The sequence below is a fragment of the Ranitomeya variabilis genome, chromosome 6, assembly GCF_051348905.1.
Source record: "Ranitomeya variabilis isolate aRanVar5 chromosome 6, aRanVar5.hap1, whole genome shotgun sequence".
Taxonomy (NCBI): domain Eukaryota; kingdom Metazoa; phylum Chordata; class Amphibia; order Anura; family Dendrobatidae; genus Ranitomeya; species Ranitomeya variabilis.
Genome location: NC_135237.1, coordinates 499,980,637 through 499,995,612, shown reverse-complemented (window position 1 = coordinate 499,995,612; position 14,976 = coordinate 499,980,637). Strand labels below are relative to the sequence as shown.

General features: G+C 45.0%; 1 protein-coding gene across 2 annotated transcripts in view; it reads left to right on the top strand.

Moving 5' to 3' along the window:
* Positions 1 to 14,976, top strand: part of LOC143782868 (cytochrome P450 2D15-like) — a 171,585-nt gene that overhangs the window by 73,779 nt on the left and 82,830 nt on the right. For both annotated transcript variants that reach the window (XM_077270791.1, XM_077270790.1), the window contains exon 2: positions 6,854 to 7,016. In XM_077270791.1, the coding sequence (XP_077126906.1) occupies positions 6,854 to 7,016 (163 nt within the window). The remainder of the gene's footprint in view (positions 1 to 6,853; positions 7,017 to 14,976) is intronic.

Below are 14,976 nucleotides of genomic sequence, written 5' to 3'. Positions count from 1 at the left end.
GTTTTTAAAGGGTATACTATTCTTTCAGCAGAATGACATTGAGAATTGCAGAAGGTTAGGTGTATCAGAAGACGACATTGAGAGCTGGCGTACGTTAACTGAATTACTGAATGAGAATCACCAGGTACGGGGTAAGGGTCCCTTTACAGATTTAAAAAATAGAAGCACTAGGATGCCACCTATAAATTATGTTACGAGCGTTGACATTTTTATGAAGCTAGTGGAGACAGATTTATCCAAGATCAAAAGGGAGACATATGAGTGGGCATCCAATCTAACGGAGGGCGAAAAAAACTCTTTAAAAAGGTTAGAAAAAAATAAGGATGTAATTATAAAGGCCTCTGACAAGGGGGGCAACCTCGTCATCATGGACCATTCAGTTTATTTAGATATGTGTCATGCTTTACTCCATGAGCATGATACATATGAAATCCTACCTAAAGACCCCACAAAGGAATATAGGAAGGTTCTGGCAGCCATGTTGGATCAAGCCAAAGAAAGAGGGTTAATTTCAGAGAATGAATATAAGTTTATGTTACCCGATAAGGTTGTGATTCCCACATTCTATGCCTTACCAAAAGTGCATAAAGGCCTAGTGCCTTTAAAAGGGCGTCCGATAGTATCAGGGATAGACTCCCTAACACAAAACAGTGGGGTGTACTTGGACAGAGTTCTAAGATCATTTGTCACATCGCTTCCATCCTATGTGAGGGATACCTCACATCTGTTGTCAATGCTTGAGGGGATCACTTTGGGTAATGGGACACTTATAGCGTCAATAGATGTTGAGGCGCTGTATAGCTCTATCCCACATGAGTGTGGCAACAAAGCCGTGGCACATTTTTTACGGACTAGAGCAGTGGAATGTGTTGAACACAATATTTTTATTCAAGATCTCCTCATGTTCGTCCTGACCCATAATTATTTTCTGTTTAATGGGAAGTACTTCCACCAGCTCAGGGGTACAGCAATGGGGAGCCCCTGTGCCCCCACATATGCTAATATTTTCCTGGGCTGGTGGGAGGAAACTCTAGTGTTTGGGAATGAAGAGGTATGGTGGAGCCCTTTCATCAATTTATGGGCCAGATATATTGATGATATTTTGATTTTCTGGTCCGGCTCTGCGAGTGACTTTTGTAGGTTTGTGGAGGACATCAATATGAATAATTTTGGTTTAAGGTTTACATCTGAGTACCATGAACATAGCATTAATTTCTTGGATCTGACAATTTCAAAAAGACAAGACGGGGGGATTGAAACCTGTACCTTCCGCAAACCGACTGCCGCTAACAATCTGTTACGATGGAGCAGCCATCATCCAGTTCCTCTTAAAAGAGGAATACCTAAAGGGCAGTTCCTACGTATCAGGAGGAACTGCTCTGATTTGGGGGTGTACAGAAAACAAGCTGATGATTTATATGGCAGATTTAGGGCAAGAGGATATCCCAAAGAGACATTAGATGGTCCATTTAGGGAAGCTTTCACTGTCAATAGGCAGTCCCTCCTACATAAAAAAGATCGGGAGGAATCGGATAAAATTGTCAGGATGATTGGTACATTTGACGGGCAATCTGAGAGGGTTTTTCAAGTATTTCAAAAACATTGGGGCATTCTGCTGGCGGACCCTAATGTAAGCAACTTTATATCCCCCAAACCCAGTATAACGTATAGAAGGGGTAAAACCATAGGGGATGCCTTGGTTCATAGCTTATATGAGAAACCCCGTAGGGAAGGAACATGGCTGGACAGAAAACCAAATGGGTTCTTTAGGTGTGGCAATTGTTCTAGATGCTCACTGATGACACAATGTAAAACCTTCTGCAGTGCGGCAAATGGCAGGGAATACCAGATCAGAGATTTTGGAAACTGTAAATCTACCGGGCTAGTCTACAAGGCCACGTGCACCTGCCCGAAGGATTATATTGGTAAAACAACCAGAGAACTGAGGGTAAGGGTGGGAGAGCACGTGGGTGATATTAGAAACAAGAGGGACACCCCGATAGCTCGCCATATGAATGAGGTACATGGGGGCAATTTGAAAGAAATCACCTTTAACATGGTGGAAATAGTTAAACCAAAAACAAGAGGGGGTGATCTAGATAAGGTTATCCAACAAAAAGAAACTGAGTGGATGTTTAGATTACAATCTTTGTCCCCAAAGGGCCTGAATGAATATCTTTCATATGCGTGTTTTATTTAACAGTTTCCCTCACCTTGTCCATTTGTGTGTTGTTTTTGGTTTTTGTAGTGGTCTCTTTTGGGGTCGAAGGCCGTATGATATGTGGAGGTTAATGGATTTATCCTTAAAGCTACATGTTTTTTTGAGCATGTTTGTACATGTGACACATTGTCTGTAATTTTCTATTAATATCTTTATGCCCTTTAATGGACTTTATAGTTATATTTTTGGAAATGTACCCTGCCTTTCCATTTTTCTATATGCCAGCAAGACATAATATATGCTTATGTGTGAAAGGAGCAATAATATATGAAAATCTATTGGGTGCACTTGGAGCGTTTCCGGTCATGCGCTGCTATGTGGAGAATGATACTCTGTAGCGATCAGTTTTGCTTCCCGATCATGCGCTGTTGCGTTGAGAATGAAACGCTTTAGTGACCAGTTTTGCGGATCGCAGGCGAGAATGTAACGCATTAGCGACGTAGAATGAAACGCACTAGCGATCAGTTTGCTCCGATTAATGCGCAGGCGCATTGGCGCCTAGCTGGCAATAATCTCCTGATGACGTGAATGATACTTCCGCACTTGCGCGGTAGCAGCACCCTGACGCCGGAGAAGCATGGCATATTGGTACATCAATCCTTTTGGATTTGGCAGGTAAATAGTTCATCACTCAGGCTTTTTCTGGCCATGATTATTGGTGGCGATGCTGATTGGAGCATGTGTATGAGCGGGGGTTATTTAATTCCACCCGTATAAGCCACTGGTCATGCTACTCATCTATGGCATCTAACATTTTGAGAACCCTCTGACGGGCCTCCTGATGAACCGAACTACGGGGAAACGCGTTGAGGCGAGGCACAGTGTATCATGATAAGTAACACGCCATCTTGCTTATACCATTGTAAAATTGTACAGTCTTGCCTGTTTTAGGCTTTTGCACTAGTATCTTTGTGACTGTTTAGCCCTGTTTATATATGGGGGCAACCCCCTAGGGCTGGTATATCTATGGCTTGATAGTCCATGAAGAAGAAAATGTATATGGTATAATTTGCAATTTTTAAGGCAGTTATTTATGCTAAGGCTATGAGGCGAAGTGCAATATATCATGATAAATAACATATAATTCTACCTACACCACTGAGATACCTTAAATACTTGGCCCTGGTTATCTATTTGGGTTGTGTTTAATATTAACTGCAGGCTTTAATCCCTTATGGGTATAATTTATGCTAATAATAGCTAGACAAACTGCAGTATTTTGAGTATATGTGGTATAGGCTGTAGTGATTGATGCTATAAATTTTTATGTGGCACATCTGACAGCATACCCATTGCCTATTATTGGTGTTTAGCAAATTGGTTTATGAAAGGGGCCGGAGCCTATATAGGTCTTATCTAATATCCTGCTTTTGCCTCTGTTCTTTTGCTAATTTTTTTCTATTGAGTTTTTTGTGTGTTTTTTTGACCATTTTTTTGCTTTCTTCATCTCTGTTCTTATGTATTTTGTTTTCACACCTGCAGCATAGGGTGATCTAGGGCAGTGAGGGGTAGTCCACGTTGAGTGGGGGCGCCAAAACATCGTAATTAGGGTGCCAACCTCCACAGCCAGGCAGGTGACAGAGTAGGCCATTGCAGGGTATGCGCTAGACCTTGGTCTTTTTTACCTTTAGGCCGAATTGTGCCTAAATAGCACTGGGTGGTGTATTTTTAAAATATTCATAATAAAATCTAATTTTTTAAGGGGATATATGTTCACGAATGTAAAAATACAGATTATGGCAATACAATACAACCTAATGCACGTGATAAATACTTACGTTCTCTGGGCAAGGACCGGTCTTAAAAATGACAGTACTCGATGGTATTTGTAGCGTCTGATTCTTGCTCCTGAACCACTGGGAACACGGCTCTCTTGACGCAGGTCCTTGTTGAAGCGGTCCTTCATCGAACGCCAACGTGTTTTGACTTTGGATACTGTTAAAAAAAAAATTGTGCTCAGAAAAAGGACTTTTGGCCGTGCTCACACAACTGTGTGTGATGAGAGAAACTCCTGAGAGTTTCTTTCATCACACACAGTCGAGTGAGCACGGCCAAGGTCTCTGCTGCTTCACACTGCAGTGCAATACTTACCAAATGCAGCTCGGACCCGTGTCGGGGCATTGTCCCAGCCATCCCACATCGCTTGGGCCACCTCATTCCATAACCGCCGGATCGTGATGTTGTTCGAGTGCAGTGGATCCCGGGTGTCCCACAACGGGACTCAATCCTGGACCAGGGTGATAAGGAGGTCATTCTCGATTAGGTCATCCTCCCGTTGTGAAACCTAAAAATTAAAGAAAGTCATTAAAGTTTGCTCAATTAACATAAGGAAAAGAAAGAAAAAAGATGCTGAGAAATGGCATGAATAGGAAAGTCAACATACAAAAGGATTCCAGAAGAAAAAAGTAAAGAAATACGAGTGGAAAGAAAGGAAGATTCAAGAATATTACACTGAGGACAGTCAGCCTTGTATATGTACCCGCTGACGTCTTGCCACCGGACCTTGACTCCGCTGCTTCTGCCCTGTCTCTGCCGCAGTAGAAGAGCTCTAAAAAAAAGAAAAAAACAAATTGTCACATGTGTCGATGTGACAGTGAATACTTACCAAGGCAAGTACTCACCTCACTGACATGCTCCACTTCCGACTGTCCTGGCCAAAACTCCTCACCAGATGAAGAATCCGAAGAAGACATTCTGATGCATGTAGAAAGAAAGAAATGGCAGAAATTAGGACATGTAGAGACAGAAAATAGAAAATGAAGGCATTGGCTAGGATATACTCACATTGTTCAGGGTCTTGTTTTCCTCCAAGATGTAGCCTGTCTGTGTCCCGTCTGCTTCAGAGTCTGGTGAGAAGTGACCTGCAACTGTCCACACCCTCCCTTTTATCACCTTGATGGTGGGGGGTGGCTTATCAGCATCTAGACTTGTTTTTCTCAATTGAAAAGCATGCGTTCAAAAACGCAACCAAACGCATGTGCTTAAAAACGCATGCGTTTACATAGACAGCAATGCGTTGTTTTGTCGCAATCCTTGCGCAATCGACCGCATGCGTTTCCTGGCGGCAAATAGACGCCTCTAGAAATTACTACATGTTGCATTTCCGCGCCAAGCCGCAAACGACGAGACGACGCATGCGTCGTCAAACGCGGCAAAACACGACCAAAAAAAACCGCATGCGTTTTTAATGTTAAATATAGGAATAAATGACGCATGCGTTTATATGTGGTACAAACGCTGCCGCAACAAACGCAAATGTGAAACCAGCCTTACGTAATAGAAACTATTTTATAGAAAAAAAGAATTATTTTTGCATGGCTTCATTCTGAGAGCTGTAGTTTTGTTTTCCGCTGACAGAGCTGTACGATTGTTTGTTTGCGGGACAAAATGACATTTATAGAGATACCATTTTTATTTACATTCGTCTTTTTGATTGCATTTTATTCCACTTTTTTTAACAGTATTCACTGCAGGGGTTAACTACTGGGACAGTTTTATAGGACGGGTCATACCAGAAGCAACAATACCCAATATGTGTACATTTTTGTTTACTGATTTTCACCAGTATTTGTAAGCCAAAACCAGGAGTGGGTGATAAATGCAGAAGTGGTGATGACGTGTTTCCATTATACTTTTCCTCTGATTTTTCTACTCCTGGTTTTGGCTTACAAATACTGAGGTACAATACTGACCAAATGCTGCTAGTGTGACAGCAGCCTAATTCTCTCAATGTTCAGTGAAAAACTGAGAGAAGCAGGAAGAGAACTCGTCACTTGACCCTAAGTGCTCGTTCACGCATGCGATGAAATCGGGTGAGTGCAATCTCATAAAAATCAGATGGCTCTCAGCCCAATGGTAACCTATGGGGCAGTGCAGATCAGTGATTATTTTCTCATGCCGATTCGACATGTGAAAAAAAATTGCAGTATAGTCTTCCAAGAACCGGATCACACACACCCATACAAGTCTATGCTGGTGATATCCGAGTGCAGTGTGATTCCTGCGTAAGCCAGCAATGGAGGGAATGGAGAAATTAATTTCTTCCTTTCCTCCCCACCTGTGCTCTGATTCTCGCATAGGAGAGGATCGCAGCACAGGGCACTGACACTCGGCTAGCACTCGCAGCAGAGCTGGAGCCGAGTGTCATTATCATATCGCATACAATGTTGTCGCCTCAGATGCTATATGCTAGTGTGACTCCGGCCTAAGATTGAAAATTGCATATGACTGAAGTGGCCTTGTCATGACTGCTACATCCAGCAATCAGAGCTGAATCCTGACAGTGAAGTATATTACACGCTGTTAGGACTGATAGATGACTGCATGCTTCTGAATTTTCACAACCCTTACACTGCACACTTTTAGGATTCTCCCTTGCAGATGGCGCCATTAGCGGCATGCAGGAAGCCAGGGGCAGTGCTCTCCTAAATAAAATTAAACAATCCCTTTATTGGAGGCTTAGAGTCATTGATACCAATACACCATTTGCCATTAACGTCATTCTTACATTCTTAGCACATGCTATCCCTACTTTTTATTACATTTTTGTACAAACATTTTTTTGTTTTTTATTTGATATCATTACAGAAGTGCAGTTTTTAAATTTATTTTTTTTCTTAATTTCTCTTACAGTTGGGGAAGCAGTATGGAAACGTTTTCAGCCTGCAGATTTTCTTTGACAACGTTGTAGTATTAAATGGATATGATGCAATAAAAGAAGGACTAGTAACTAAATCAGAGGACACTGCTGACAGACCCTCCATACCAGTATTTGAGCATCTTGGATTGAATAATGGTAGGTGTCAATAGCTACAAACAGGAGTATGTAATATGTTAACATTCACATGAAACCATACCTCCCAACATTTGAAGATGGGAAAGAGGGACAAAGTTAGCGGCAACACGCGCCGCGGCAAATTTTAGACCACGCCTCTGACCACACCCATTCATAATTAGTCACACCCATATCCACGTCCCAACCACACCCATTTAGCACTGCTAATCACACTGTTTCATATACAATAATTATAAACAAAAAAATATGGCCACACAGTGCTCCATACTGTATAATGACCCCACATGATGCTCCATACTGTATAATGACCACACATGATGCTCCATACTGTATAATGACCGCACATGCTGCTCCATACTGTATAATGGCCCCACATGATGCTCCATACTGTATAATGACCACACATGATGCTCCATACTGTATAATGACCACACATGATGCTCCATACTGTATAATGGCCACACAGTGCTCCATACTGTATAATGATCCCACATGATGCTCAATACTGTATAATGGCCACACATGATGCTCCATACTGTATAATGGCCACACATGATGCTCCATACTGTATAATGACCGCACATGATGCTCCATACTGTATAATGGCCCCACATGATGCTCCATACTGTATAATGACCCCACATGATGCTCCATACTGGATAATGACCCCACATGATGCTCCATACTGGATAATGACCCCACATGATGCTCCATACTGTATAATGGCCGCACGTGATGCTCCATACTGTATAATGGCCCCACGTGATGCTCCATACTGTATAATGGCCACACGTGATGCTCCATACTGTATAATGGCCACACATGATGCTCAATACTGTATAATGGCCACACGTGATGCTCCATACTGTATAATGACCCCACATGATGCTCCATACTGTATAATGACCGCACATGATGCTCCATACTGTATAATGACCCCACATGATGCTCCATACTGTATAATGACCCCACATGATGCTCCATACTGTATAATGACCACACATGATGCTCCATACTGTATATTGGCCGCACATGATACTTTGTACCGCATAATGGCCACACATAGCTACTCCTACACACGCGGCTGCGCTCCGTACACACGCGCTCCGCTCCATACACCTCGTACACACTCCGCTCCGTACACCTCGTACACACACGGCTTCGCTCCATACACCTCGTTCACACACGGCTCCGCTCCATACACCTCGTACACACACGGCTTCGCTCCATACACCTCGTACACACACGGCTTCACTCCATACACACACGGCTCTGCTCCATACACCTCCTACACACACGGCTCCACTCCATACACTTCGTACACACACGGCTTCACTCCATACACCTCGTACACACACGGCTCCACTCCATACACCTCCTACACACACGGCTCCGCTCCATACACTTCGTACACACACGGCTTCGCTCCATACACCTCCTACACACACGGCTCCGCTCCATACACTTCGTACACACACGGCTTTGCTCCATACACCTTGTACACACACGGCTTCGCTCCATACACCTCGTGCACACACGGCTTCACTCCATAAACCTCGTACACACACGGCTTCGCTCCGTACACACATGGCTCCGCTCCATACACCTCGTACACACACGGCTTCGCTCCATACACCTCGTACACACACGGCTTCACTCCATACACCCCATACACACGGCTCAGCTACATCCACACTGTACACCTCCTGACCTCACACCCGGCAGCTTACCTCATCCAGCACCATCGCAAGTTGGCAACTAGCACAGCTGTCCTGCAATCCACGGAGGTCCCGATCATGTGACCCCCTGACTCCTCCCCTCTGTGACCTCATCACAGGTCCTCCTCTTCTGTGAGCAGGGAGCAGCCAATATGTTGTGTGCTGTGCTCAGGCAGCTCTGCGGGTGCAGGGATGAGACTGACCGGCTGATATTGCACGCACACCTCCCAACCACTGCGGGACAACTAATGTCCCGCCCGGGATCGCGGGGCTGACTGTCAAAATCGGGACAGTCCCGCTGAATCCGGGATGGTTGGGAGGTATGCATGAAACTAATCTCATCTCAGGAGAACATACTGAGCCAGGCTGCAGCTGTGACCTTTGTGGGCATTTGCTTTTCCCCTTTATAACTTGGCCATGTTTTTATTGACCAGTGTTGAAGAGGAGAAAAAGCAAATGTCCACAGAAAAGTTCTGTGGTGTACGCCCTGTTTACTGAAGGGAAAATTTGCATATAGGGAACTCTTTGTTACAAGAGGTCATAACTTTAGATCAGAGGGGCACAGGAAAAAAACCTTCCAGAATCAGTGGAGCAGCACCAGTTGTATGAGGTACTCAGTTCAAACTGACAAAAATCCAATTAAAAACTGCCGATTTATTCTGCAGAAACATAGTGTACAGACTAGGCAATGCTAAAGTGTTTAATGTGCGGCCTTTATCTCGCTTAATAACAGTCTGTGATATCTTTGGTGTGCCTTCTGTGCCTGCTGCTGCAGATGTTAACACAAATTTGTGGAAATGTGAACAGTCATGGTTGGTCTCCATCTGCTGTAGTTGAAGATGTGTCTGTCCCTATTATATTATTTCTCCTCTTGTGAAATTGATGCCACTTTGGTGGTGTCAGGCCCTGATTTTTTGAAATGTGAACACTCCTGGTTGGGTCTACATCTGCTGGGTTGGCTGTAGTGGAAGAGGTGTCAGTCCCTATTATACTATTTCTATTGTGATGAAATTGATGTTCCTTTGTTGGTGTCTGCCAATACATTTTTGGAAGTGTGTAGACTCCTGATTGAGTTGCCTTTATGTGTGCTGCCTGTAGTAGTAGGCCTCCAATATCGGCAAGCCTCTATTTCCTTTGAGTCAACTACCTGTGTTGCTGTCCTTACATTTTTCTGACAATAGTAGTCAATTAAACTGATGTTTGTGCCACCTGAGTGTGGTTGAGCATAAAAGCAGATTGAGCTGTTGCATGTGATATCAGGGCTCCCAGCACAGCAGACCTACACTGATCCCTCACCCACCTTTATCTTAATTTGAAGTTAAATTCAAAGCTGTTAATGCTGGCCCAGACCCTGATAGCTCATGCATTCGGCTATTTTCGGCGAATGTTCGACCAATAAATCGATGAATATTGCAAATTCAGTGATCATCATCCAAACCAAACATTGAAATACAGTATTCGCTCATCTCTAATATATAGCACTAAAAAAGTAAAAACAAATTTGCTGGGTTACATTTTATTATTATTTATTTATATAGCACCATTGATTCCATGGTGCTGTACATGAGAATGGGTTACATACAAGTTACAGATATCACTTACAGTAACAAACTAACAATGACAGACTGATACAGAGGGGCGAGGACCCTGCCCTTGCGGGTTGAGGGTTGCATGAGCTCTGGTGTTGGTGAGTCAGTATCTCCGGTAGTGATGAGGAGGCAGCGGGGTCAGTGCAGGCTGTAGGGTTTCCTGAAGAGATGGGTTTTCAGGTTCCATCTGAAGGATCTGAATGTGGTTGATAGTCGGACTTGTTGGAGCAGAGAATTCCAGAGGATGGGGGATATTCTGGAGAAGTCTTGGAGGCAGTTGGATGAGGAGTGAATAAGTGTGGAGGAGAGGAGGTCTTGGGAGGACCGGAGATTACGTGAGGGAAGATATCGGGAGATTAGTTCAGAGATATATGGAGGAGACAGGTTATGGATGGCTTTGTAGGTCAATATTAGTACTGTGAACTGGATACGCTGATTGAATGGGAGCCAGTGAAGAGATTTACAGAGGGGGGAAGCGGAGGAGTAGCGAGGAGAGAGATGAATTAGTCGGGCAGCAGAGTTAAAGATGGACTGGAGAGGTGCAAGGGTTTTAGCAGGGAAGCCGCAGAAAAGGATGTTGCAGTAGTCAAGGCGGGGGATGATAAGGGCATGCACAAGCATTTTAGTAGATTGACGGTTGAGGAAAGGACGGATTCTGGAGATATTTTTGAGCTGGAGGCGACAGGAGGTGGACAGAGCTTGGATGTGCGGTTTGAAGGACAGGGCAGAGTCAAAGGTTACTCCGAGGCAGCGGACTTCCGGTACGGGGAAAGCATGATGTCGTTAATTGCGATAGATAGGCCAGGTAAGGAAGATCTATGGGATGGATGAAAGATGATGAGTTCAGATTTGTCCACATTGAGTTTGAGGAAGCGAGAGGAGAAGAAGGAGGATATGGCTGATAGACACTCCAGGATTCTGGACAGCAGAGCGTTGACGTCTGGGCCAGAGAGGTAGATCTGATTGTCATCAGCATAGAGGTGGTACTGGAATCCATAGGACTTTGAGTTGTCCCAGGCCTAGTGTATAGATTGAAAAGAGTAGGGGTCCTAGAACAGAGCCTTGGGGACTCCAACAGAGAGAGGGTGGGATGAGGAGGTAGTGTGGGAGTGGGAGACGCTGAATGTGTGGTTGGAAAGGTACGAGGAGATCCAGGTTAGGATGAGGTCTTTGATGCCAAAGGAGGAGAGGATCTGTAGTAGGAGGCAGTGGTCAACTGTGTCGAAAGCAGAGGACAGGTCTAGAAGGAGCTTTGTCAGTAAGTAGGTCGTTAGTGATTTTGGTCAGGGCTGTCTCAGTTGAGTGATGGGGGCGGAAACCAGATTGTAGATTGTCAAAAAGCAAGTTAGATGAGAGGTGGGAGGAAAGTTCAGAGTGGACGTGCTGCTCCAGGAGTTTGGAAGCGAATGGGAGCAGCGATATTGGGCGATAGCTGGACATAGCAGTTGGATCGAGGGTTGGCTTTTTAAGGATAGGCGTAATTGTGGCATGTTTGAAAGCAGAAGGGAAGGTGCCAGAAGTTAGTGATAGGTTGTAGAGGTGGGTTAGGGTTGTGATAAGTGTGGTGGTGAGGTTGGGGAGGAGGTGGGATGGGGTCGAGCGCAAAGGTGGTGAGGTGCGATTCGGAGAGGAGACAATTAAGCCCCCTTTAGTGATGTTGGATAGGGAGGTTATGGGGTCCTTGAGGTGGATCAAGGAGGCCATTTTGTTAGCTTATACATCAAGTGGTAAGGCAGTGCCAGAAGGTCAGAGGGCTCACCACACGGGTCGTGGAGCTCACTGGATGGAGAGATCGGAAGTCTCGGTCGAGCAGATATGTAAGACTAAGCTACGTGGTCTTCTCCTTCCACTTTTTGTAATCATTATAGGCTTGATATGGGTACCTTTTCCAATCTCACATTTGGAAGAAGGGTGCTTCAGGATGCAGCTCCTCCTTAAATTCTTACCTCTCTGTAATTCTCTCAGGGTGCTGTCATGGGAATCAAATAAAGTATTAGTTACTTACAGGTAACAGGATTTTTCGGAGCATATGACAACACCCTTATATTCTCTCCCTTCATATGTGGGTGAGCAATTCTTTCACTAGTACATAATCACATTTGAGAAATTATTTGGTGATCGGATTAATATATATTTTTGCAATCAACCATGGGAATTCCTCTTGTGTTTTGTAATCCAACTGACGTGTGCGAGAGATGCCACCCTTTTATGTCTGTAGGTTTCCTGTCCTTGAAAGGCATATCCCAGCTCACGTGGTGTTGTCTTGATCTCCGAAAAATCCTGTTACCGGCAAATACGTAACTAAGACTTTTAATTAAAAAAGCAATTTTAGTTGACATAATTTTTTTTTTTTTTTAATTTTGCCATACATACAAGTCATTATACAGGAAAAAATGTTTCTTAATAATTTTTTTTCCCTGTAAAATGCAATTTCTTGTTGTTTGGAATGGTTCATTGTCATTCATTAAAGTAAAGTAAAAGTGTGACACCATTGTTCTCAGCAGCAATCCGGAAGTCAGAGATGCTTCCAGGGGTCTTTCTCATGCTGTTCTTCTTCCATTCAGCACTTTTCCCATCCACTTCAACATTTTCATTCCCCCCCAAGATCTCTTTATAGTGTCTGCCAGAAAAAAAGCTTGACTTTCTCATTGGCTCCCATTTACTCGAAACGAGAACAAGACGTTGCTCGGTTCGAGCAACGAGCACCCAAGCATTTTAGAGTTTACTCCTCTCTAACCTCCATCCTTCTGAAGAAAAATGCCTTTAGAACAGCAGCCAGGTTACCATGGCTCCATCTGCAGGAATAAAGATTTCAGAATCTCCAGAATTAAAGCTTCAAGTACCATGGCCCCAGCGGGAGGAAAGCAGATCAGATCCATTGACCATCATGGGCCCATGGAGATGTTCGGATAAGCTAGGTTGGGACAATCGGGTCACCTGGCCAAGTACCTCAGTGGACTGTGACCTTCCTAAGCTTGTCGTTACCTCCTCTCTGTGGGTGCCCACCAAACACGGGGAGCCACAGGTGGGGTTAGTCGGCTCTGGAAGCCCTAAAGTCACAGCTACTTTAATCCTGGTGAGCCAGCAGAAAGGTGAGACTCTGCAATTTGCACCACTTTGGGGATTTCCTGGGACTGATCTATATGTTATTGTCTGTTGGTAGTTCAATACAGTATAGCCACACTGTTTTACCCTCGCCTTGTGTTCTCTGAGTAGTATTCTGCCCACAGGAAAGGATTCCTGGTCCATGCGATCTTTCTAAAGGCAGACGGGCCAGTGGACGAGAGCACCAACTGACCCTTGTGTCTCCATGAAGAAGAAAGCGAATTGGCACATACCGTTCCGTGCAGCAAAATCCTTTATTGTGGCATTATCATACCAACAGCGGAGCAAATACAGACGACGATCGATTCACGCTTACATTGTGCTTCAACAGGTCATGAGTCATGACTAGTGTTGAGCGATACCGTCCGATACTTGAAAGTATCGGTATCGGAAAGTATCGGCCGATACCGGCAAAGTATCGGATCCAATCCGATACCGATACCCGATACCAATACAAGTCAATGGGACTCAAGTATCGGACGGTATTCCTGATGGTTCTCAGGGTCTGAAGGAGAGGAAACTCTCCTTCAGGCCCTGGGATCCATATTAATGTGTAAAAGAAAGAATTAAAATAAAAAATATTGCTATACTCACCTCTCCGACGCAGCCTGCACCTTACCGAGGGAAGCGGCAGCGTTCTTTGTTTAAAATTCGCGCTTTTCTTTCCTTACGTGAAGTCCCGGCTTGTGATTGGTCGCATGCCGCCCATGTGGCGGCGACGCAACCAATCACAGCAAGCCGTGACGTAATTTCAGGTCATTCAGTATTTTAAAATTACGCTCCGGCTTTGTGATTGTTTGCGTCGCAGTCACATGGGCGACGCAACCAATCACAGCAAGCCGTGACGTAATTTCAGGTCCTTAAGGATTTTAAAATTACGTCCCAGCTTTGTGATTGGTTGCGTCGCAGTCACATGGGCGACGCAACCAATCACAAGCCGCGACGTCACGGGAGGCTGGACACGCGCGCATTTTAAAATGGGCGCGTGTCCAGCCTCCCGTGACGTCCCGGCTTGTGATTGGTTGCGGCGCGGTCAACCAATCACAAGCCGGGAGGCTGGACACGCGCGCATTTTAAAATGAGCGCGTGTCCAGCCTCCCGTGACGTCCCGGCTTGTGATTGGTTGCGGCGCGGTCAACCAATCACAAGCCGGGAGGCTGGACACGCGCGCATTTTAAAATGCGTTTTAAAATGCGCGCTTGTCCAGCCTCCCGGCTTGTGATTGGTTGACCGCGCCGCAACCAATCACAAGCCGGGACGTCACGGGAGGCTGGACACGCGCCCATTTTAAAATGCGCACGTGTCCAGCCTCCCGGCTTGTGATTGGTTGACCGCGCCGCAACCAATCACAAGCCGGGACGTCACGGGAGGCTGGACACGCGCCCATTTTAAAATGCGCGCGTGTCCAGCCTCCCGTGACGTCACAGCTTGTGATTGGTTGCGTCGCCCATGTGACTGCGACGCAACCAATCACAAAGCCGGGACGTAATTTTAAAATCCTTAAGGACCTGAAATTACGTCACGGCTTGCTGTGATTGGTTGCGTCGC